The sequence below is a fragment of the Dasypus novemcinctus genome, chromosome 9 (assembly GCF_030445035.2).
Source record: "Dasypus novemcinctus isolate mDasNov1 chromosome 9, mDasNov1.1.hap2, whole genome shotgun sequence".
NCBI lineage: Eukaryota > Metazoa > Chordata > Mammalia > Cingulata > Dasypodidae > Dasypus > Dasypus novemcinctus.
Window position 1 is genome coordinate 78,761,179 of NC_080681.1, and position 22,733 is coordinate 78,783,911.

At 59.2% G+C, this 22,733-nt stretch overlaps 1 protein-coding gene across 1 annotated transcript in view; it reads left to right on the plus strand.

Moving 5' to 3' along the window:
* GLIS1 (GLIS family zinc finger 1) overlaps positions 1-20,924 on the plus strand; it is a 281,492-nt gene extending 260,568 nt beyond the window's left edge. Inside the window, 8 exon segments of the mRNA XM_058303546.2 lie at positions 2,931-3,041; positions 6,271-6,403; positions 11,198-11,277; positions 11,279-11,301; positions 11,303-11,350; positions 17,639-17,817; positions 18,818-18,985; positions 20,395-20,924. Of these exon segments, the coding sequence (XP_058159529.1) occupies positions 2,931-3,041; positions 6,271-6,403; positions 11,198-11,277; positions 11,279-11,301; positions 11,303-11,350; positions 17,639-17,817; positions 18,818-18,985; positions 20,395-20,552 (900 nt within the window). The 3' untranslated portion in view covers positions 20,553-20,924.
* Positions 20,925-22,733: the final 1,809 nt, after the last annotated feature.

Here is a 22,733-nt window from a genome sequence, read left to right on the forward strand (position 1 = left end):
CCCCGAGAGGAGCAGCCAGCCCCGTACCCGCTCAGGCCCAGCTCCCACGGGCGCCAGCAGGCAGCTCCACGTTGCTGGGTTACTTTCCCAGCACCCATCACTCAGAGGGCCAGTGGGTCAGGCCCCGTGCAGGGGGGCGCTTGTTTCCAGAGGGGAACCAGCCACGTCCCCAGCTCCTCTCTGGCTTCAGAAATCGTGGGATTCTCCCCATGGGCAAGAAAGTTCAGGGGAACAGACTCTGGAATGAGGCCTGAGTTCTAATCCTGCCCCTGCCCCCTGGTCCCAGAGGTCTGAGGAAAACCACTCAGCCTCTCTGGGCCTCAGTTTCCTCAGAGGTAAGACACTTACCTCAGGAGAGCAAACTAGGAGGCTGAGATGAGGTGACAGATGCCAAGGCCTGGAGCACAGCCTGTGCAGCAGGTACCAGCGCCCTCCTTTCCTGTCCTATTACTTGTTGACTAAATGTTGACCAAACCCTGCCACGTCCCCGGCGTTGAGGGTGGGGTTCAAGTCCTGACTGCCACAGACTCCCTGTGTGACCTGGAATAAGCCACTGTCCTGCCCAGGGCCTCAGTTTCCCCATCGGCAAGATGGGAGGCGATCCTCTCTCCTTTGCCCACTTCCCTGGACTGCCACAGAGAGGCGGCGTCCCAGCAGAGCGTCACGCGCGAACACCTCAGCCTCGCTTTCCTTGACTGCAAAGTGGGGGTGACTCTCATTGGAGCTGGTGTAGCACTTGGGAGGCCCTGGGTGCCGGGTGCTCAGCTCAGGGCCTGCATGTGGGAAGCCCTCGCCAAATGGGAGGTTATTCTTTGAGCACAGGTCAGGAGGGGCTTCGCAAGCCAAAACGCACCCTTCTCACAGCGCAGGGAGTTTCTCCTTGGTACTAACAGTCACGAGGCAGCCCTGTCTGTGGCGCCCCTGCAGCGGCTCCAGGCCTGGGATTTGGCCGCGGGCTTGGGACAGGCACCGAGTCTCCTGAGTCACAGGGGAGCCAGGCCTGAGGAATGTCCTGCACCCATCAGGCCCTGGAAAAACAAACACGGCGACGGGCCTCGCCGTCCTCTTTCCAGGCGAGCGCGTCTGCACACGCGGAGCTGTTTGTTTGCCTTTGGACAAAAGCGTGTGGATTTGTATCAGCATCCCCACGGGACCGGGCCATGGCTCAGGCAGGGCAGGGCCCTCGAGAGAGTGCAAGGGTGTGTGTGCGCGCGTGCGTGTTGGGGGTGGGGGTCCGGGCCCACGGGCGGGGGGTCGTGTGCGAGCGTGACGCTGGCTGGGGTGGGCGGGCCTGAGGCACCTTCCACCCCTCCCGCCCCCCGGCTTCCTTGCTCTGGGGCAAGCGTCTCACTGGTCTGTCTCTCTCTTTTTGCTCTCCTCCATTTCTTTAACCTGGCAACTCTCCGTGGCAGCACCAAGGTATGGTCTCTTCCTGCTTCCCCCCCACGAGGTCCCTGGGCCCAGGGTGCTGCTCCCTGGGCCTGAGGTTGGATCGGCCTCGCCTTGGCCCAGCGGGGGCAGAGCTGCCCTGGCGTTTGGGGAGCAGGTCCACATGGGCACGCCCGTCAGGATGGCGGGAGTCCCTCACACTCCCCCGAGAGCCACCCCTTCCTCCAGCCTCCAGCCCCCGCTGTCCCTGGAGGCCAGAGGGCCCCTCGAAATTGGAACCGCTGCATGTGTTCAACAGGGGACGTTTGACGGATCCCCAGCCTCCGTGGCACTGGAGTTCCCAAGTGGGGTCTCCCAGAAGCCCCTGTGGAAGCGTCAGAATCTATTTAGTGCAGAGGATCCCCTGCCCGGGGCAGGCCCTGCGGCCCGAGCCGAATCCCACAGGTCCTTCCTCTGAGGGACACCCCCCACCCATAGAGAAGAGGGACACCTACCCAGCCAGCAGGACAGAGGGACCGAGGTGCCAGCAGAGAGCTCAGGCCTGTGGGGTGGAAGGAGGGGCTCCAGGAGGGCCCATGAGAGGGAGTGACGGGCCAGGCAGGAAAGGCCGAGAGGGACGTGCAGGGCACCCGAGGACAGATGCGGAGCTGCGGGGGGCAAGGGCACAGGCCACGAGGGCAAGGGCTCGGCGGGCCGGGCTGGGGCGGGCAGGGCTGGGGGAGCGGGAGGCCTGGCGCCTTAGCAGGGCCACGTCCTCAAGGTCCAGGAGGTGGCCGTATCCCCAGGCACCGGGAGCCCCTGAGCTGGCAAGATCGTGGTCAGATCAGCAAGCTCGGGCCTCAGGCTGCGAGTGGGCGGGGGGATGAGAGGCCAGCGTGCTGAACCCAGCCAGGGCGAGGCAGTGGGCGTGGGTTTCGAGAGCACCTCTTCTGCTGGGGCTGAGCAGCGGGACCCCTGGGGGACACCGCACACACCCCACCAGGCCTTAGCTGTCTGCCGGGCCTCTGTTCCCCCGGCTGTTGGGACGAGGCTCGGCCTGGGCTGCTCTGGTCCACCTGCCAGGTGTGGTCTGTCCCTCCCAGCCCGCGGTCCTGGACTCCCACCTGACCCGGCCTTGCACCCCTCCCCCCTTCCCTCTTCCTCTCGGGCAGCCACCACTTTACTCCTTGTCCACTCGCTGCTGCTTTGCAGTTCTGGGCTACAAAAGGTGTTCTTTTGTTGGAGCCAAGCAGCGTCAGAGCTGGGAGAACCCTCAGAACTCACTTGGCCCCATTTTGCTGAGGAGAAAAGTGATGCTCAGAGAGGAGAGGTAGCTCCTCACCTGAGGTCCCTGAGTTGTGGTAGGATGGAGACATGACCCCCGCAGCACGGGCAGACCCCTCCCGGCCGCGGACATGGGCGGGAGGGAAGGGATGAGCCTGCAGCCTCCTCAGTCTCCCCACAAAGCTCACGCGGTGAGACCTGGGGCCTGCAGGTGAGGCCTTGGCCCTGAGAGCTGTCTGGCCCCTCACCCGTCCCACCCCGGCCCCCTGACATTCCAGAAGCCGTACGCCTGTCAGATCCCCGGCTGCTCCAAGCGCTACACAGACCCCAGCTCCCTCCGCAAGCATGTGAAGGCCCACTCAGCCAAAGAGCAGCAGGTGCATAAGAAGGTAAGGCGGCCTGGGCTAGGCCCACCTCTGCAGACACCCCTGCCCCCGCCTCCTGCCTCCCGCCTCCCGCCTCCCGCCTCCCGGCATTCTCCCATGCACATGTTGTCCCGTCCTTCCGTCTGCCTGTCTGCAGAGGGATTCATCGACCCATCCAGCAGAACACTTATCCGTCCACAAGCTCACCGCTCCTCTGGCTGCCCACCCACTGCAGCTTGTTTTGTAAACATTGGAAGGCACTGCGTAGGCTCCAGTGCAAAAACGGAAAAACACAGTCCCCCTCCAATGGCCTGGTGGGTGAGAGGCAGGCATGGAGAGAGAATTGAATATAATATGATGGATATTAGCATAGACTCATGCAGGGAGAGGGCAGGAGCACGGGTGAGGGATCCGTGAGGAAGTGACACCGGGGACATAGAGCGCGGAGGTCAGGAGCGTGCCCCTGGGCCCAGCCTGCCACTGCCCACGTCCCGGCTCCCCCACTGCTAGCTCTGCGGCCTTAGTCCTCCTGTTCCTCCATGGCCAAACGGGGACGAGAAAGCCTTGCCTTAAAGGTCGTTGTGACGATTAAATGAGCTCATACACGTGAAGGGTTTAAAACAGTTCCTGGCACAAAAAGCGAAAGCTCAGAACATGCACATCGCGAGGTCCCAGTGTCAGATCTGGGGGCAGGATGGACAGTGGTGTCCTTTGCCAGGACAGAGAACCTCAGGAGGAAGCAGGTGTGCAGGAGAAAAGAAGGGGTTCTGTTTTGGGCAAGGAGTGAGTGAGCTGCCGAGGGCCGCGGGCCACAGCGGGAGGAGTGGTACTAAAACTTGGGCAGAGCCTGCCCGGCCGGGTCCAACCCACATCTCCAGGGGACCACCGAGGCCATGGGAGGGAGGGAACCTGAGTTCTAGGGAGGGGGTAAGATGGGAGAGAAACACCAGGACCCAATCCAGGGACCCCAACATGACAGAGATGGACAGAGGGACAAGAGTCCATTCATTTGTTCAACAAGATTTATGGAGCATCTACTACATTCCAATCGCCATTCTAACTGGAATCAACCATGAATGAAACAGAGAGCAAAGGCCTAGAAACTGGAAGAACGCAGACCGGCTACTGTCCCACAGGGATGGGACATATGGAGATGGGGTGCTGGGAGCAAGCAGGCCCTTTGCGGGAGAGACGGTGGGGAAGGGGCCAGACAGGCTTGGGACTTTGGTCTTTGTCCCACAGGCAGTGGGGAGCCATTGGAAGCCGTAGAGCAGAGGAGGGACATGGTCAAACTTGCTGGTAAGAATACCACGTCTCTTGATCCTGAGTAGGGAGGGATGAGCCTTAACCACGTGCTTCCTGGCCCAGGACTGTGTTTGGTGTTTCATAGACCATTCACTCCTCACCACAGCCCTAGAAAGTACTATTTTTATTCCCATTTTGGAGTTGGGGAAACAGAGGCTCAGAGAGCTAAGACACTTGCCCAGACTCATGCAGCCCGGAGGTGACAGGCTGGGATCCATCCCACACCCATCTGTCTCCGAGGCCCGAGCTCTTTCCACTGCTCTCGGGTTGCAGCAAGTGGGGAATGGCCTGGACCCAGGCTTCGCGGGTCGGGGCTCTGCGCCAGGCAGGCTTCTGTCCCGAGCAGATGGTGCCAGAGGACCAGAATCCTGCCCTGGTTTTCCCAGGCCCTGTATTTGGCTTGCACTGAGCCCCTGGGACCTGGGGCCGCAGATCTGCAAACTTCCCAACAATGAGCATCCATTAAGAGCCATCGGGGATGATGTATCTTTCTGGGTAAAGTGACCCTTGTATTATGACAACTCCTTGGCAGCCCTGCAGCGTTTCAGAGAGAATTAGAAATGCTTTTCTTCCTTAATTCTCCTCTCCTGCTGCTCCTAATCCAATCGACATTGCGGTCTGCAAGAACATGCCTTGGCCCTTTTTTGCCAGAAACTTAATTGACATGGAAAACAGCTGCTGGGTCAGGGAGCTGAGAGCCCATGCAGAGGCTGGGCCTGCCTTCCGTGATACTGGATCTTGGCCCTTCTGGCCTGGGAGGGTGGAAAAACCCTCAGACCTGACTCTCAGCTGCTGTGTGACATCGGACAAGGCTCTCGCCTTCTCTGTTTTGTCCTGGGTAAAATAAGGGTTGTGACAAGCCAATTTCCAGGGTCTTTACCTTTGATAGCCAGCTTTGGGATTTCCCCAAGAGTAGGGGCACTTCCCACTCAGCTGTCTGTCCCCCTCGTCACCTGGACGTCCCAAAGGCCCTCGCTCAGCCCTTGCCTGTCCCCGTCCTAGCCCATCTGGAGAGGTTCTCAGGTGACTCAGAGCTGTCGTCTGACTTTGGGTTATTGGGGCCGGCCCCAGTGCAGGCTTGCTCTTAGCCAGACGAGCTCAAGTCCATACACCACCCCACTGGGCACCCACGTGTCCTGCGACCAGAGCCCATGCACAGAGCACAGACCCATCACCACGTATTCCTCACAGCAACCCAGGGTGAGGCTTTTTACAGGCAGAGGAGGTGAGAACAGAGAGGTTAAGTCATCTGTCCAGGGTCTCACAGGGAGCAAGAGGAGGTGGAGTGACATTTGAACCCAAGTCTTCTGGCCCTGGTGGGGGCTATTTCCACCATGCATGTGCCTGGAAGGAAGAACGCTGGAGAGGAGGGAAGGTGGGGGAGAAGGAGGGAAAGACCCTTACTGAGGACACGCGGCGGGCCAGGCCCTGGGAATTTTACTCCCGCCACCTTTGTGGCGGCCATGAGGACGCGCCCAGCAGACCTCCAACTTCCAGGGGACCCGCTGCGGCTCGTGTGGCGCCGCGGCCCTCGGGGGTGCTCCTAGCCCATGGCTGAGCACAGCAGGCCAGGAGGGCAACTGAGGCAGACCCCTCCCTGGAGAAACGGGCCGCTTGGGCTTCCTGAGGATCCCGGCAGGAAGGCTGGCAGGAGCTGCGTTCGACATCACCGCGGTCTAGGAAGACTCAGCAACGCCTTCCCTCCCCGCTCCGTCCCTCGGGGTCAGAACTGCGCTGCGGTCTAGGGGCTCCCCAGCCCGCCCCCCGCTCCCCCGCTCTTCTCCCACAGGCACGTCCCCTACTGAAACTCCTTTATTGAAGCTGAGGCGCAGGGAGCTGAAGGGCCTTGGCCAGGCCTGCATCCCCCCGTCCTGACCCTCAGAGGCAGGGCTGGCCGCGGGCAGGCGGCGGCGTGCTCATATCCCCTCCCCTCTGCTTGCTCCCCCAGCTGCACGCAGGCCCTGACACCGAGGCTGACGTCCTGACCGAGTGCCTGGCCCTGCAGCAGCTCCACGCGTCCACCCCGCTGGCTGCCGGCGACGGGAAGGGCGGCCACGCCCTGGCCCAGGAGCTGCTCCCAGGTACGCAGCCGGGAGGTCAGGCCGGGCGCACAGCCAGGGAGGGCCCTTTCACTGCCACTGGCCGTCCCTGTAGGAGACAGCGATGTCCTGGGGGCGCAGGGCCACCCAGTGGCCACCACAGCCGCGGCTCCTTGGGGCTCCGTTGCCTCTCTGCCTCTGGCTGGACCCTGCAGGGCACCCTCTCCCTCTGCAGCTCAGCTAACCAGCTCTTCCCTCTTTAGCACTCTCCTGGCTCCCCACTGCTCAAGGGCTCCTCTCAGCCTGGCCTCCGAGGCCTCGTGGGGCCTGGGCCCCCCTGGAGGCATCTTGCCCCAACGCTGGGGCACGGGACACGGTTCTCTGAACACCCTCCACCCCCCTCACCCTCGGCCCGCAGTTCGTGCTTTGCCAGCCTCACTAAAATAGCACCTGCTTTTCTTCCAGGAACCGTCTCCTTGTCTCCTCCTCCAGGAAGCCTTCCTCTGCCCCAGTGCTGAGCACACTGGGTTGTCACTCTGTTCCGTCTGTCTCTCCACCAGACTGAACTCCATGCAGGCAGGGCCAGGGCCAGGTTGCCTCATGATGAGTCACCGGCACCCAGTGCAGACAGTGCTGAGCTGGGCTGGGGGACTGCGTGGCCCTGGCTAAAGCACTGTGGAGGGGGGCTGTGGCCCCCTGGGTGTGAGGGCCCATGCTGCTGGAATCCCCTGCAGGGAGGAGCCACCTTCCAGAACAGCCCATTCTGGCCTGGCCTGGGTTGAAGTTGTATTTAATTCTCACCACTATCCCTAAGGGAGGGTAGATGACTTGACAAGAATCATGTTTAGCTCATCACTAAACTCTGCAACCTAGAGGTGGGGTCCCCTGAACCCTGGATCCTGCAGGCCTATCTATAAATTCTTGGGGTCCAGCCCAGCCTGTCCTTCCCAGCACCTGTGGGCCATAGAGCAAGTCTCTGGCCACAGTGGGAATCCTGGCAGTGTTGCCTGGGAACCCAGCCCAGATAAGGGCAGTGTGGCCTTTGGGTTCCGGTGACAGTACTTGAGCTCTACCCCTGCTCCCCCACAGAGAAACCACAATATCAGAACGTAAAGCTCTGCCCACCCTCTGGGATTTCTTAAATTACTCTAACCATTTTTAACCGTTTTTTAATTTTTTAACTTTTTATTCTTAATTACCCCTCAATGTTGACTCATCAGCAGATTTTAAAATGTTAAAATACTCACCAAACAGCCTGAGGAAGAAAAGGATTTTGTCCTTTCTCGGGGTCCCTTCACAGGGGTCAGGCGGAGCCACAAGAGTGAGGACCCCCCCAGCAGAAAGGGTGCCATGGTGAAGACTGCACCACCCCCAGCTGGGGAGGGGGCGGCTCCAGCTAGAGGGCCTCTGGCAGGGGCTGCTTCTCACTGGCCTTAGAATTGCTAAAAAGGCAGGGCTAAAAGGGACCAGAAGGATGGCCCAGCCCAGGCATGAAGAAATGTGTCTCAAGTGCCAGCACCAGTGGCTGGGAATGGTGGTTCTGTGTTGAGGAGGATTCTGAGGTTGCTTCCTGAGTTGCAAGAAAGAGATGCAGCTGATGAGCAATGGTTGCCCTGGGGGCAGGGGTTCTAAAGCTCTAATCTTGGGAGGAAGAAGGCCTGGGCAGGAGAAGGACTTACCCAAGGACACCCAGAGATGTCAGCAGCAGATCCAAAGGAGAGGGGTTGGGCCGGCATCTGTTGAGCACCTATGTGGGCCTGTCACTTCACAATCGTCACCTCATTGGAGCCACAGCCACCCTGTCTGGTGGGGTGCTTTGCCCATGACCTGTGCTACAGATGAGAAGCCCAGTCCAGTTGAGGCAACACCCGTGGATTGGAGGGGCATCGGGGGTATTACCGCACCTGCCCAGACCTGCTGCTCTTGCTGTGTGACAGGGAGTGAGTGGTGCTTGGAGCCTCAGTTTCCCTCCCAGACCTGCTACAGGAACTCATGCAATCATGGATGTGATCGTTCATGTAAACCCTCTGTGACCGATGATCTTATCCTTACTGTTATTGTGGCTGGTTGTGACAGAGAAGCATATCTATCTTACTCATCCATCTTATAATAGTGCAATGCTAGCACCCATGGAATGTGTGCCAGGAACTCCTCTGTGGACCGAACAGCTGTACATTAACTAACGTGATCCTCACATCAGCCTTATTATGTACATGCTATTATGCTCTTCTTTTTGCAGATGAGGAAACTGAGGCCTCGAGAGGTTAAGTAACTTTTGGCTGAGCTTCCACAGCCGGGAAGTGGCAGAGCCAGGATCTGAACCCAGGCCCCGTGGCTGCAGAGTCCGGGGCCATATGGAGCACCTACTGCGTGCCAGGCCCCGGGCTGCTCCCTGGCCCCGGGCTGCTTCCAGCCCCACAGGGAGGAGCGACTCAGAGGGAAGGGCCGGCCAGGCAAGCCCTGGACTCCCACGGGCCTGGACCCCCCACGGGCCTCGGCCTGCCAGGGTGCCCTGGGGCCACACCACAGACGCCCACGGCACAGTGGGAACAGACGTTGAGGCCGGAGGTTAAGCGGTCCCGGCTGGTGACTGATGATGCTGGTTTATAGCCTGAAGTTCGTTCTGGGGAGAGGCCGGGCAGACCCTGTGGCGTCCGGGTTCCCGCTGGCCCCACCCAAGTTCCCCCGTTCACGTCCATTGTCAGCTCACGTGTTCACACACCTAGTTCACACAGCCAGCTGCTCCCTGAGGGTTTGTTCTCAGGACGCTGGGACAGGCAGGGATGTGGACCATGGAGGGACAAGCAGGGGACAGATTCAAGATGGAATGTTAGGACGGAAGAGTCCCAAACAGAGGGGCCAAAGCAAAGGCAGAGCTGGCGAGGGCTCCATGGAGATTTCCCGTCTGATTATGGGGCGCTCCCGGAGCTCGTCTCCTATCAGGAAGGACCAGCTCTTTAGTTCCCCGGGAGCCTCGGCAGACCCAGGGGCACATCCTCGGGCACTGAGGACGTGAGAAGCGTGAAGTCAGCATGAGGGGTGGGATTCCTCAGGACTCCAGGCCTTCCCAGCTGTCAGGCCCCCAGCTTGGTTCAAGGTGGCAGGTGGGGCGGCGCTGGGGGGCGGCGGTGAGTGGCGCGGGCGCGAGCGGCACCGAGCCAGGCTCCAGCCGCAGAAGTCTGCTCCCGGCGCCTTCCAGACAAACCACGGGGAGGGAGGGGCCGCCCTGGGGAGCCGAAGGCCCAGCGGGGAAGGGGTAAGTGCTGGGGCTGAGAGCCGAGCCGGAGGAGCCCCCAGCGCCCGCCCCGAGGGCTGGGGTCTCGCGGCCTCTGGGCAGATGTGCAGGCCCCCGGCCTGAGCTGGAGCCCCGAGCCACTCCCTGGCCTGGCCTCGGGTGGGTGTTCCCTGGGCAGTGCTTGGGAGACAGGCCCTGAATGGCTGCCCACTGCGGGGCGGTGACTTCAGGAAAGTCATTTAACTTCTTGAGCCTTAGTGTCTTCCCCTTAAAATGGGACCTTATTATCTACCCCATCTACAACTGTGGAGATGGTTCAAATAGATAACGTGGAGAAAGAGCTTGGCACACAGCGTATTCTTAATTAATGGAAACTGCTGTTAGTGGTACACATTTATTGTAAGGGTAGAATGGCCTGGAATCTGAAACTGGGTTTATCTCACCTAATATAACCCCAGCCACGGAATGCCTGCCGCTCCTGACTCCAGGCCAGGCGAAGTGGCAGCATGTGTGTGCGTGTGTTTTTAACAGTCTGCCTGTAAAGGGCTTTAATGGGCACATTCTCTCCACTTACCACAGTCCCCACTGCTCCCTATTATCCCCCACCTTTTCACTCATTTTTGCTTCCTGCCATACCACGCAGTCTCTGTCATGGCCTGCTCAATTCCTTGTAGCTACCCCTGAATTGCAGGCCCAGGCCAGAGGCCAGCCTGGGGCAGGGGAGCCTCAGAGCCCCACCCGAGAAGGTTAAAGTGCCTCCCTTGCCCCCTCCATGAAGGGAGCCTGGTGTGTTCTCAGCCTGGCCCTTGTGGGCTGATCCTCGCGGGACTGGATCCATGATGCCCAGAGTGATATTCGAAATGTCACAGCTGGCCCAGGATGGCACCGACTGATCAGCGTGGGCATCGCCTCCGTGCAGCCCTGGACACAGCCCCCGGGGCCCGCCGAGCCCTCCCAGGGCATCGGATGCGTTGATTCCAGGGGAAATGTGAAATCCTAGTAAATAAGTGTGGCCATGGGAAAGCGGGTGTGCAAAAACTTGGCCCCATTTCTTTTTCTGATAAAATAGCGAACATCAGAACTTGGAGCCCTTGCTGTTCCTCTCAGGCTCAGGGCTCATTTCCCCTCTGATGGGGTCCCTTGCTGAAGGTGTTTGGGGAGCCCTGGCCTCAGGAATTCCCAGACCCTCAGTGGAGCCCCTGGGGCAACATCAGACTCTGACCTGGTGCCCCCTGATTCATTGGCCCACCAGGCTTCCTAATAAGAGTAAAAGCTGAGGAAAAGGTGGCGTCACCCTACCCGGGTCTCCTGTACAGCTAGAATCTGAGACGAGCACAGCTGACCAGGCCTCCGCCAGCCCTGGTCGGTCCAATTCTCCGGTCAGGGTGGACCCCAGGCCTGGACCCAGCCCTTCAGCCAGGGCCCGAAAGGAGCTGAGTGGGCTCTCCCTCCCTCTTTGGGCCCCTCAACTTCTGTGGCTACCCCCGTGCTCATTTCCTCCTCGGCTCTCTCCATAAGCAGGCACACCCCACTCCTGGGCCGTCCACAGCCACGTCTCCGGGGTGGCTGAAGCCCACGGAGCTCTGTTTTCTTCCCTGCAGGCGTGTATCCTGGCCCCATCACTCCCCACAACAGGCTGGCACCGGGCATCCTGCCCCCCACGCACGACGTCCCCTCCAGGCCACCACCCGCTGGACGCCGCTTCCCCACCACCACCTGTCCCCTCTGCCTGCGGCCGAGAGCACCAGGGACGGGTATGTACCCAGGCAGTCCTCCTCCAGGCCAGCGAGCAGACACCTCTGGGCAGCGGGCAAGGCCAGGTGTCCTGCCCACACCTGGTTCAGTGGTAATGAAAAGAGCCAGCATCTACGGGCCACTTCCTGGGTACCAGGCCCCTGTGAAACACCATGCGCACCACTGCCCTTGGGCCTCACAGTGACCTGCGAGGGAGGTGGCGTGGGCACCCAGGCTTCCTGACACCTCCCTTCGTGCATGCCCTCCTGCCCACTGAGGGGGTGGGGGGACTCTGGGAAGGTGCTGGCCCCTCGCTTCCCGGATCCTGGGCTGCTCTACCCAGGCTTTCTTGGGAGCTGCTCCCTGGCTGTTCCTTGACGCAGCGGCTTGATGAGCAGACTGGCTGCCCACTGCCCGCTCCAGGGCTGCTGAGCTCAGCCTCATCCCCTTGCTGGCCACTGCAGCTGTCAACGTGGCCAGCCTGCTGTGGCCGTCCAGGGCCTCATTAAAGGATCAATGTGGCGAGGGGCAGCCTCTGCCCGTGTCCAATGTGGTTCTCATTGTGGCCACTTAATTGTCTGGAACTGGTGAATATAATATGTTCATTGCTGGCCCTCAAGCTGCTGAGATGTTTTCCTGGCAGATGGGCAGAGGGAGGCCTCACAGTCCCGTCCACCTGCCCTCCCTGCCCTTTTTGTTTATCACCAGCAGCGACTTGATCCAACATGTCCCCCAAGACCTGGCCCCTAGTGCTTTCTTCCCTTCCCTGACCTTTTTTTTTTTAAAGATTTATTTTATTTCTCTCCCCTTCCCCTCCGTTGTCTGCACTCCTGTGTCCATTCACTGTGCGTTCTTCTGCATCCGCTTGTATTATCAGGCAGCACCAGGAAACTGCCTCTCTTTTTTGTCGCATCACCTTGCTGCATCAGCTCTCCATGTGTGCAGCGCCACTCCTGGGCAGGCTGTGCTTTTTTCATGCAGGTCAGCTCTCCTTGTGGGGCGCACTCCTTGCACTTGGGGCTCCCCTACGCGGGGGCACCCCTGCATGGCACGACCCTCCTTGCGTGTGGTAGCACCGCACGTGAGCCGGCTCACCACAGGGGTCAGGAGGCCCTGGGTTTGAACCCTGGGCCCTCTGTGTGGTAGGTGGACGCTCTGTCAGTGGAGCCACGTCCACTTCCCTTCACTGACCTTTAAGGCCTCAGCCTGGGCCTTGGCCTTGGCCTGTCAGCGCCTGGGGCCACCCTGGCACCAAATTCAGGCCCCCAGTGCTCCTAACTGGCCTCTTCCTGCCATTCACTTATTTTCATTCATTCAACCAGTGCCAGTTAATGAGCCCCTGGTGTGGGCAGGCCCTGGGCCCAGTGCTGGGGCCACCGGTGATAGCCTTGGAAAAGCACACGGCAGGGCAGGGGGAGCTGGACGGGCCTGCAGAGATTGACCACACGGTGCACGTGCTCTGGTGAAAGGAAGAGGAGACCCCAGGGTGTGGGGAAGGGGAGATGCCAGGGAAGGCTTCCTGGAGGAGGTCACGCCAAGGTTAAGTAGGAATTGGCCAAGTGGGGAGGTTGGGAGGAAGGAGCCGCAGAGGCAGGTGCAGGGGGAGCACAGTATGTTCTGGGGAGCATGAATTGTGTGGGGCGCCGAGCTCGGGAGACAGGTCGCCGGAGCCCAGTGGTGAGGGTTGTGACGGGGACGTGACCCTGAAGGGCGTCGAGCAGCGACGTGGTCTGGGGTGGAGGGTGCACCCGTGGCTGGCTGGCCAGAGGCGGGATGGGATGCAGGGTGCAGGCAGCAGCCGAGGCCGGGCTGGGTGGGTGGGGGCGGAGGGGACCCCAGCAGGCATTAGTAGTGAGGTAGAATAGGCAGGACTCGGTGGAACCCTGGCTGTCGAGGGAGACGAGGGGACAGGAGGGCTGAGCCCTGGGTGGGCCGAGGTGCCCTTCAGAGCAGGGGAGGCTTTGGCTGTGGAGGTGGGTGGAGAGCCTGATGGGATAAAAAGGGAACCAAGAAAGCCAGGCCCTCCCCGGGCCTCAGTTCCTCCTCTATGAAATAAGCATTAAAATACCCCCTCTCGGAGGGGTGGTGAGGATCAGATACACTCCCCTGACACTGTGTGTGTCACCCGATACAGTTTCTAGTGACACTAACCTCCTGGCCCCACCCCCCCACCCCAAGAGGCTGGCTCAGGCCACCAGCTCACCCTGCAGCCAACCCCAAAGCATCTCCCCCCAAATTAAATAACCTCAGCGGCCTTTCCCCCTCGGGGCCCGTGCTCTCTGCTCCAGCTCCTCTGTCACCTGCCTGTCACCTGCATAAGCGCCCATCAAGAATTCCTGCAGCAAGGGGCACAGTGACAAAGCGGGACCCCTGGCCCGCCTGACCGCCCCTGCCCGTGGGAGTGGGCGCTCCAGTCACCCCGACCAGCGAGGCGCCCAGGCCCCCCCAGGCTGCGGGAGAGCAGGGCCCTCACGCCTGACACCAGACCGGGTGCCAGCGTGAATGGGTTTCTTTTTCCGTCCCTGAGAACGGAGGGCGGGGAGGTGGCCGTCAGCTTTCCCCTGCCAGCCAAAGTCAACAGGGAACAGCCACTCACGGCTCCCCAGTGGTTTGCTGGGACGTTTAAATAGCTTGACAGAATTATCTGATTCACTCAGAAATATTCTAAGAGGGCCTGACTTCATGACCAAATTTATTTACCCTGGCTCAGAGAAGACGCCGAGTCGGGCGGGTTTTTTCCCCCAGCCCCATGCAAGGTATGCAGCTCTCCCTCTGTCTGCCAGGCTAGTGAGGTTTTATATTAATTTTTATAGGTTCCAATTGAAGCAAAAAATATTTGATTTAGGAATCATTTGCATGACTCAGAAGAGGGACTCCAGATGACTTTTTTCCTCTCCTTTTTTTCCTTTAAAGAGTTCAGGTAGAACAGCATAACTCCGGCCTTGCTGTCTGCTACAAACAGAGTCGTGTTCTGTTTAAGTTCACTGGCTGTGAAGGTGTCCACTATGAATTTATGGCAGGTTTGAGACAGGAAAAACAAACTTTGGAAATGCATGTTTTCCCTTCAGATCTGGTTCTCCTTAATTCTGCGATGCTGTGAATCTCTGGGTTTAGTGGCTGAGCGAGTCAGAAACGCCTTTGTTAGGATTTATCAGCTGTTCGCCATGCACCAGGCCCCGCGCTGGGTGCCAGTGACCAAGGGGTCTGCAGCCGACCCTGCCGGAGCTCCCCAGTGGAGGGGACCAACAAGAAATCTAGGCAGGGAAGAGCTGGGTTGGAATTGCCAGGGTAAGGAGACAAGGCAGGCACCACACGCCCCCAAAGGAAGGTGAGCCCGCTGCCCTGGCCACACCACTGCCCAGCGTCAGACGAGGACCCGGGCTTGAGCGCAGGCCTCCACGGTTTATTGCACACTGTTTAGACCCTGTCCACTTGATGGCCTTGTGAGACGGCCCTAAAAATATTCCTGCTGATGGGAATGGTAAGTAAGCATTGAGAGCTGATGAGGATTCAGTTCATGAACATAAAGAGCTGGCACGTGTGCCTGTGGTGTGCCCATCACTGGGCCACCCTTCCTCTGCCCTCAGCGAGCTCACAGTTTTTTGGGGTTTTTTTTGCTTTTTGGGTGGGGGTGGGAGTTCCCAACCCATGGGTGATGACAGCACAGTGGAGGGGTGGTGACAGCAAGATGCCCCGTTAGAGGGAACAGAGGGGGACCAAGGAGAGCAGCAGGTATGGACCCCACCTTTCTCTGTGTCCAGGTAGGCCTGCCTCCTCTGAGGGAGGCACCGGGCCATCTCCTGAACACCTCACAGCTCAGCCAGGGGGCAAGGGCCACGCGCCGAGTTTGGCAAGGTCAGCTGGAGCTGGGATTTTAAATTTGTGGCTCGCTCTCTCTCTCTCTCCAATACAAATAAATGCATTATGGGCTGTCAGCCTTCAGCCTGGCCCCAAGAGCTCCCAAGCCCAATTGACCCCAGGGTCATTTTGGTCTCTGTGAATAGGACCCCAGAGGTTTAGGAAGGCAGCATGAAGAAGGAAAATAGCCAACTTGGAAATCTGATCCCTGGCAATGTGCAGTCCAGTTAGCCCCGTTGGGCTCAGCCAGGCTTGGGATGACCATGCAGCTCTCACGAATCATGGTCTCATTTCAATACATGAGCTTCTGGAGAGGTTTGGGCCTGCTTCTTTTTATGTGCTGTATGAAGAGAGGTGGTGAGCTCCCCATCATGGGAGGTATGCAAATGGAGAGGAGATGGCCAGGGATGGAGACCACAGAGGGTCCCTAAAAGTACACTGTGCAGAGGAAAGAAGGTCTGTCTCACCAGTGTTCTCCAGAGAAACCCAGCCATAGGATATGTGTGTGTGTATATAGTAAGAAATATATGTGTGTGTGTATATATGTGTGTGATATGATCTGAGGGCACTGACAAGTCCAAGATCTGTAGAGCAGTTTGGCAGGCTGGAAATTCTAGTAAGAGTGATGGTGAAATCTTGAGTCCTAAATCCTTAAGAGAGGCTGGCAGGCTGGAAATTCCAAGGGGATCGATGTTATAGTCTTGAGGCAGAATTTCTTCTTTCTGGAACCCTCAATTCTTTGCTCATAATGCCTTCAGCTAATTGGGTGAGGCCCACCTACATCATCAAGAGTCCTTTCCTTTCCCAGAGTCAGCTGACTGTGTGGCTACAAAATACCTCCACAGCAACATCTAGGCTAGTATTTGGCCAGATACTGGTCCCCCTAACCTAGGCAATTTAACACATAGAATTAACCATCTCAGGAAAGCGGATTTGGCCCAACGGATAGTGTGTCTGCTTACCATATGGGAGGTCCATGGTTCAAACCCCGGGCCTCCTTGACCCGTGTGGAGCTGGCCCATGTGCAGTGCTGATGTGCGCAAGGAGTGCCGTGCCACGCAGGGGTGTCCCCCGCATAGGGGAGGCCCACGCGCAAGGAGTGCGCCCTGTAAGGAGTGAGCCCCGTAAGGAGTGAGCACCGTAAGGAGAGCCACCCAGCGCAAAGGAAAGCGCAGCCTGCCCAAGAATGGTGCTGCACACACGGAGAACTGACACAAGATGATGCAACAAAAAGAAACACAGATTCCCAGTGCTGCTGATAAGGATAGAAGCGGTCACAGAAGAACACACAGCGAATGGGCGCAGAGAACAGACAACGGGGGCGGGGGGAGGAAGGGGAGAGAAATAAATAAAAAATAAATCTTCAAAAAATAATTAATTAAAAATTGAAAAATTAAAAAAAAAAAAGAATTAACCACCACAAAGGCCAACTTAGATATCAGACTGACCTGCTAGTTTTCCTTCCCCTCATCTTGATAATAATGCTGATGATGTACTAGTATCGTATTTTTGCTTTATTTACTTTTACCCTCACAGTGACCCGTGAAGGCAGTGCTGTGTGGCTGGGAGTAACTTGAGCACCCTCTATGAACTTGGTTTTCTGATCTACAAAAAAGATCCAGAATACCTATTTCAAGGGCCTGGGACTAGGCGGAGGCTCAGTAGGTGATGACTCTTGGTGCTGTGGGTGTGTTCTGTTGAGGGACTGCCAAGGCTTTCAGTGCAGAATGTTCCAGGGCTCTTCCTCCAGGTTGCCAAAGTTGCATGCGGAGTTGCAGCCACAGGGGCGGCTGGTACTCAGCCCTCGGTAAGGAGAGCTGCAGTGTGCCAGGTGGGGAACCAAGGCTCAGAGACAATAAGCCACTGGCCCAAGCCACACGGCCAGTGAGAGTGGATGGGGGTTTGAACACAGTTCTGAGGGCAACTCCAAGGTCATGCTCATGACCTCTGCTCCCCTCTGTCTCTCAATTCTTTTTGTTTGTTTGTTTGTTTGTTGTGTCATCTTGCTGCGTCAGCTCTCCGTGTGTGCGGTGCTGTTTCTGGGCAGGCTGCACTTTTTTCGTGCTGGCAGCTCTCCTTATGAGGCACACCCCTTGTGCATGGGGCTCCCCTGCGTGGCACAGCACTCCTAGTGTGCATCAGCACTGCACATGGGCCAGCTCACCACACAGATCAGGAGGTCCTGGGTTTGAACCCTGGACCTCCATATGGTAGGCAGACACTCTATCAGTTGAGCCAAATCCGCTTCCCGGATTTTAAAATTTGATTCCAGTTTAAGCAAAATCAGAAATGCAAGGTTCCTCTTCTAACAGTACTGTTGGAAGTTAGAGCAGGCTGGCAAGCGTGTCTGAGCTCCCACTGCTGGAGGGCACCAGTCACGAGCCCCGGGGTCACTGCGCCCTGGAGCCCCCTGGAGCCTTCCTGTTGACGGCCGCCTCTGTCCCCTCCAGGTTGGCGCCGGGCCTCCTCTCACCCATGGTGAGCCCGCTGAAGGGGCTCGGGCCCCCGTTGCTGCCCCCGTCCTCCCAGAGCCTCTCTCCGGGGGGCCAGCCCTTCTCCACGCTCCCTCACAAGCTGCCCTACCCACCTTTCCAGAGCCCCCCGCCCCCGCCTCTGCCCAGCCCACAAGGTAAGCTCCAGAAACACCTGCCGCCTCCCACTCGTGTGCCAGAGGGGAAGGAGAGGCTGGCTGGGGGAGGCAGGCGGGTCATTGGGGAAGGAAGGTGCCGCCAGGAGGGCCGGGCTGGGGGAGGCTGGGAGACAGGCCACCTAACACTGTCTCGCCAGGGCATTTCTAGAGGAAGGGGGTTGTGAAGGCTGAGGAGGAGTGGGTTCCATTGCCACTCCACTGCCACTGTGTCAAAGGACCTGGCAGGCAGAGAGAGAAGCCCCGGCCATGGTTAGGGAGGACTTCGGCAGCCTAATGGCTGGGTAGACCAGAAGTCCCCGGTTGACGTAGGGGGGAATGCATAATTTGTTTTCTGAAGCCTAAAAGCCAAGTATACCAGATGCCCCAGTCTGCATGTGGGCAGGAGCATGTAATTGTCTCTGGTGGCCTAATGACTGGGTAGACCAGATATCCCCAGTCCATGCTCCCACTCCCATGCCAACCAGGTACATCTGGTCTACCCAGCCATTAGGCCTCCAAAGCCCACACTCCCCCCCATGACAACTGGGGATATTTGGTCTACCTGGCCATTAGGCTGCCAGAGAAAACATCTGTGTCCCCTCTATGTCATCTGGACACATTTGGTCTACCCAGCCATGAGGACACCAGAGACAATCTGTGCTCCTGCCCCCATGCCGACCAGGGACATCTGGTCTACCATCTAGCTCAGAGCAGGGTGAGCAGCTGGGTGTGGCACACCTTAGAGTGGAGAGATGTGGAAGGGTCAGCGGGCCCCTCCCTCTGGCTCTAGCGTCAGCCACACCTCATCCAGGGGACCAGGGTGGAGCAGGGAATAGGGTCCCCCCTCCCCCCCACAGCCTTTCTGCCCTGCGGCTCCTCTTCCCTCATCCCTATTCCAGGATGGTGTAGGGGGAGGCTGAGCAGAGCAGAGGGGACAGACCCCTCCCGGTCTTGGGCAATTTTCCTTTGTTGAAGCAGCCCCTGGCACCCCCCTCTGCAGGGTACCAGGGCAGTTTCCACTCCGTCCAGAATTGCTTCCCCTATGGCGACTGCTACAGGACGACTGAGCCAGCAGCCATTGGGGACGGGCTGGCTGGGGAGGCCCACGGTTTCAACGCCCCACGACCCAATGGCTACCACAGCCTCAGTGCACCTTTACCTGCCACAGGTAAGCCCCGCCGACCTGCCTCTCTTCCCTGAGCACCTCCCAAGGCCCAGCCCTCTGCTGTGTGCTTTATTCACATTGTCCCTAATCCTTTTGACAACGCTATGAGGTAGGATCATGCCCGGTTGCAGATGGGGGAGTAGAGCTCAGAAAGGTCCCAGGATCTCACAGAAATGGGATTTGCCCCCTTCTACAGCCTCGCACAGCTCCTCCGTGTCTGTTTCTGAGAAGCATGCCTGTGCATACGTGCGTGTTGGCATCTGCATGTACGTGTACTTTTGGGTGGACATGTGCCGCATACCTGCACACTAGGCAGGTGTGTGCGTGGTCACTGTGTGTGCATGTGGGACATGGGGGGGAACCATGTCCATGTTTGTGCACACATGGAATGGTGCATGATGAGGCACCAGCCACCCTCCCCAGCCCTGCTGGCTCTCACCACCCTGGTCCCCATCCAGTTCAAGCTGAGACTTGCTGGTTTAGGAGCACGGTCTGAAATAAATAGCTGTGAGGAGAGCGGGAGACAGTTTCCATGCCCACCCCACCCCAGAACCCAGGGGGTGGAGACAATTCTTTTGGCTGCCCCTCCCTTGGGTCCCACTGGTGGCTGCCCAGCTTCAGCCGCCTTTCCAGACCCTGTTCAGCCGCATGCCACTGGGGGCTGGTACCGCCCTGCTAAGCTGAGAATAAATCCTGACTGACAAGGGGGTGGGGCCACGGGGCCTCAGGAGCACTTGAGCCCAACCCCACTGTACAGAGGTCAAGACTGAGGCCACACACATTCATTACAGCCAGGACTGGGCCCTTAGGGCAGGAGCTGGACAAGAGGAAAGGGCCTCTGAGCAGCGACCTCATCCCAGAAACGTGTCCACTGGAAGAGCCAAATGGACCTGGGTTCAAGTCCCCCTTTCCCAGTTACTGGCAGTGAGATCTTGGGCAAGTGTCTTGCATTTTCTGAGCCCATCTCCTGGTCTATAAAATGGGATACTGAATCCCACCTGATGGGATTGTCATGAGACCTAAATGAGATAAGGCTTCAATGAGCACTTACTAAAAGCTGGCTCCCTTCTTTGGGCCTCTTGTGTTTGGTGGGGAGGAGGAACTGGAAAGGGTGGGGACAGGCCCTGGACCCTCCTGTCAGGAGAGAACCAGTCTCTAAGGGCAAATGCTGGGCTGCCCCTACCCTGCCCTCCCTCCGTTCCCCACGTTTTGCCCCATACACCAGCCTGGGGTATGGGCTGCCCCAAGCCAGCCTGTGCTTGTCTCCCAAGCGGCCCAGGGCTCTCTGGGAGTGGCAGGCCTAGGGCTCCCACCTCCTAGGCCCCCTCCCCGCCCTGGACAGGCAGGGTATGCCCTGGAGCTGGAGAGAGGTGGCGGGGAATAGCCCCTGACCCTCTCCCGCACACCCGCAGGCTACGAGGCCCTGGCCGAGGCCCCATGCCCCGCAGCGCTGCCGCCACAGCCGCCGGAAGACGTGGTGTCCAGCGGCCCCGAGGACTGCGGCTTCTTCCCCAATGGGGCCTTTGACCACTGCCTGAGTCACATCCCCTCCATCTACACGGACACCTGAAGAACACCCGCCCACACGCGCCCACCCGCCCTCGCAGACCCTGCCTCACTCCCTAGCCCCTCTGCGCCAGCAGGAGCGGCCAGGATGCAGTGCTCACGAAGGCGGGGCGGCGGATGCCGTGCGGGCCCCGCCTCGGCCGGGCAGAGCTGCAGGCCTTCCCGCCATACCTGGGCCCAGGCTGGGGCGCGGGGAGGTGCCCGCCAGGAGCGGTGGCCGCGGGGCATTCCCTTGACTGTGTCTTCCATTTCGTCCCCCTCTGGTTTTGAAATCACAGACCTCGTGTATATAAAGTGTACAGAACTTGTTTTCCATTCCCCTGCCAGTTTTATATTTTCAGTTTTACAAGAAAAGCATTAAAAACTGGAAACGAGACTTGGGGGACTGGTTTTGCTTTGTGATTCGGCCAGGAGGCTGCAACCAGAATGCACATGAGCATGGGGGCATGCGGGGACTGCGGGGTCCCCCGGCCACGTGGAGACCAGCTCGGGCCCCGGGGGGAGGGCAGGGTGGAAGCAGTGCCACCTGGCCCCCACTGCCTGCTGGGGGCCTCAAGGACACCACCACTAGCCCTGAGGATGCCATGGCAAAATAGGCTTGTCCCCAAGGGCAGGGGAGCGAACCAAGGCTGGCGGGAGGGCGGAGAAGGGGTAGTTAAGTGACTTGCTGGTGGGAAAATGAGCTTCGCCCCTGACCCAGCCGGTGCCTGGGCTTTGGGTAAACAGGAGCATGTGGGAGGCAAGGCCAGAGCCCAAGCAACCGCCAGAGGACGAGGGCCAGCGACAGGCCCTGCGCAGACCAGGACGAGAAGAAAACCCTTCGTTCAAAGAGCCCCATGCTCATCCCGAGTGCACAGGGCCAGGGAGGCCAGCTCTGGGGGCACCGAGGCGTGCCCACGTCTGCCTCCCTACCCTGCCTGTCTCCCTGCCCAGCGTCCAGCTAGAGGCTTGGACAGTGTCCTGTATCTCATCCTGTCATCCTGAAGACCACCTAAGAAAATGGTCCTCTGGGAAAATTCCTGCCTCGTCACTGCTGAAGTGGAACAAAGCAAGGAACCCACCTGCCCCCACCCAGGCTCTTACTTCACCCTTCTGGAAACAACCCTAGGGAGGGGTCTTGTTACACCGCCTAGTAGGGGAGGAACAGCCAAGTCAAAGGGACGCCCTTTCACTACCCGGGCGCACTAGGTGGCACAGTGAGTCACGGCGAGGTGGGAAGATCTAGTCAAGCCCCTTCTCTATAGAGAGGGAAACTGGGGCCGAGGCCACCCAGCCAAGCAGCGACAGAACCAGGACCCGAGCCCGTGACGCTTGCTTTGGTCGCTCAGCAGAATCTCGGGATGCCACGGTCACAGCTACCTGGTCCTGCGCGGCGTCAGGCTGGGGGTTCCGGGCGGCAGTCAGCTCGCTGCCTCCTCACCGCAGCCGCTGGGAGGTGCTTCTACCGGTCCTCTCCAGATCCGCCGCTGCTCCGTGCCCCAGGGCCATGCCCAGGGGCTCCCTTCCCTTCCTGGTTGGCCCCAGCCATGAGGGGCCCAGCATGACATGGAGGGCGGGAGGGAGGGTCCCCAGGCGCCTGTGTCCCTCCGATGAAGGTCTCGGCTCCAGCCAAGCAGCGCTCTCCCCAGGTTCTCTAGCAGCTTTTTCCTCCTGCTGGGGGAGGGGGCAGGGGGCATTGCTCCTACCGTTACGAGAGCCACGTGCCCCACTGTCCCCTCCACCCTGCCCACACCTTTGTAAATCATCCCTTTGGGAGACCCTCCTCAATTACCCCAGCTCGGCCCTGCCAGACCCCGTCACAATAGAGTTACTAGCCCCATTTTACAGACAGAGAAATGGAGGGGCAGCAGAGCTAAGAAACTTGCCCTGGCGACTCAGCAGGCGAGCGGGGAGGGGAGGGACTCAAACCCTGCCCTCTGGCTCCAGGGCACAAGTGCTCGCCCACTGCACCTTCCTGGCCCCGGAAGCTCCAGGGGCTGCCTCGTGCCCACCCCTCAGTCAGCCCTGGCCTCCTGGAGCAGGCCCAGTCCAAGCCCCGAGCAGGGAGTGACTGGCACAGGGGCACACGGAGCGTGGGCGTCTGCCCCCCACCCCCGTGCATTTTATGGAAATCATTAGGGCATGGTGAAATTCCTTTAGCGGGGATGCTCAGGAATCAGTCCTGTCTGGCATTGTCAGCACTTAA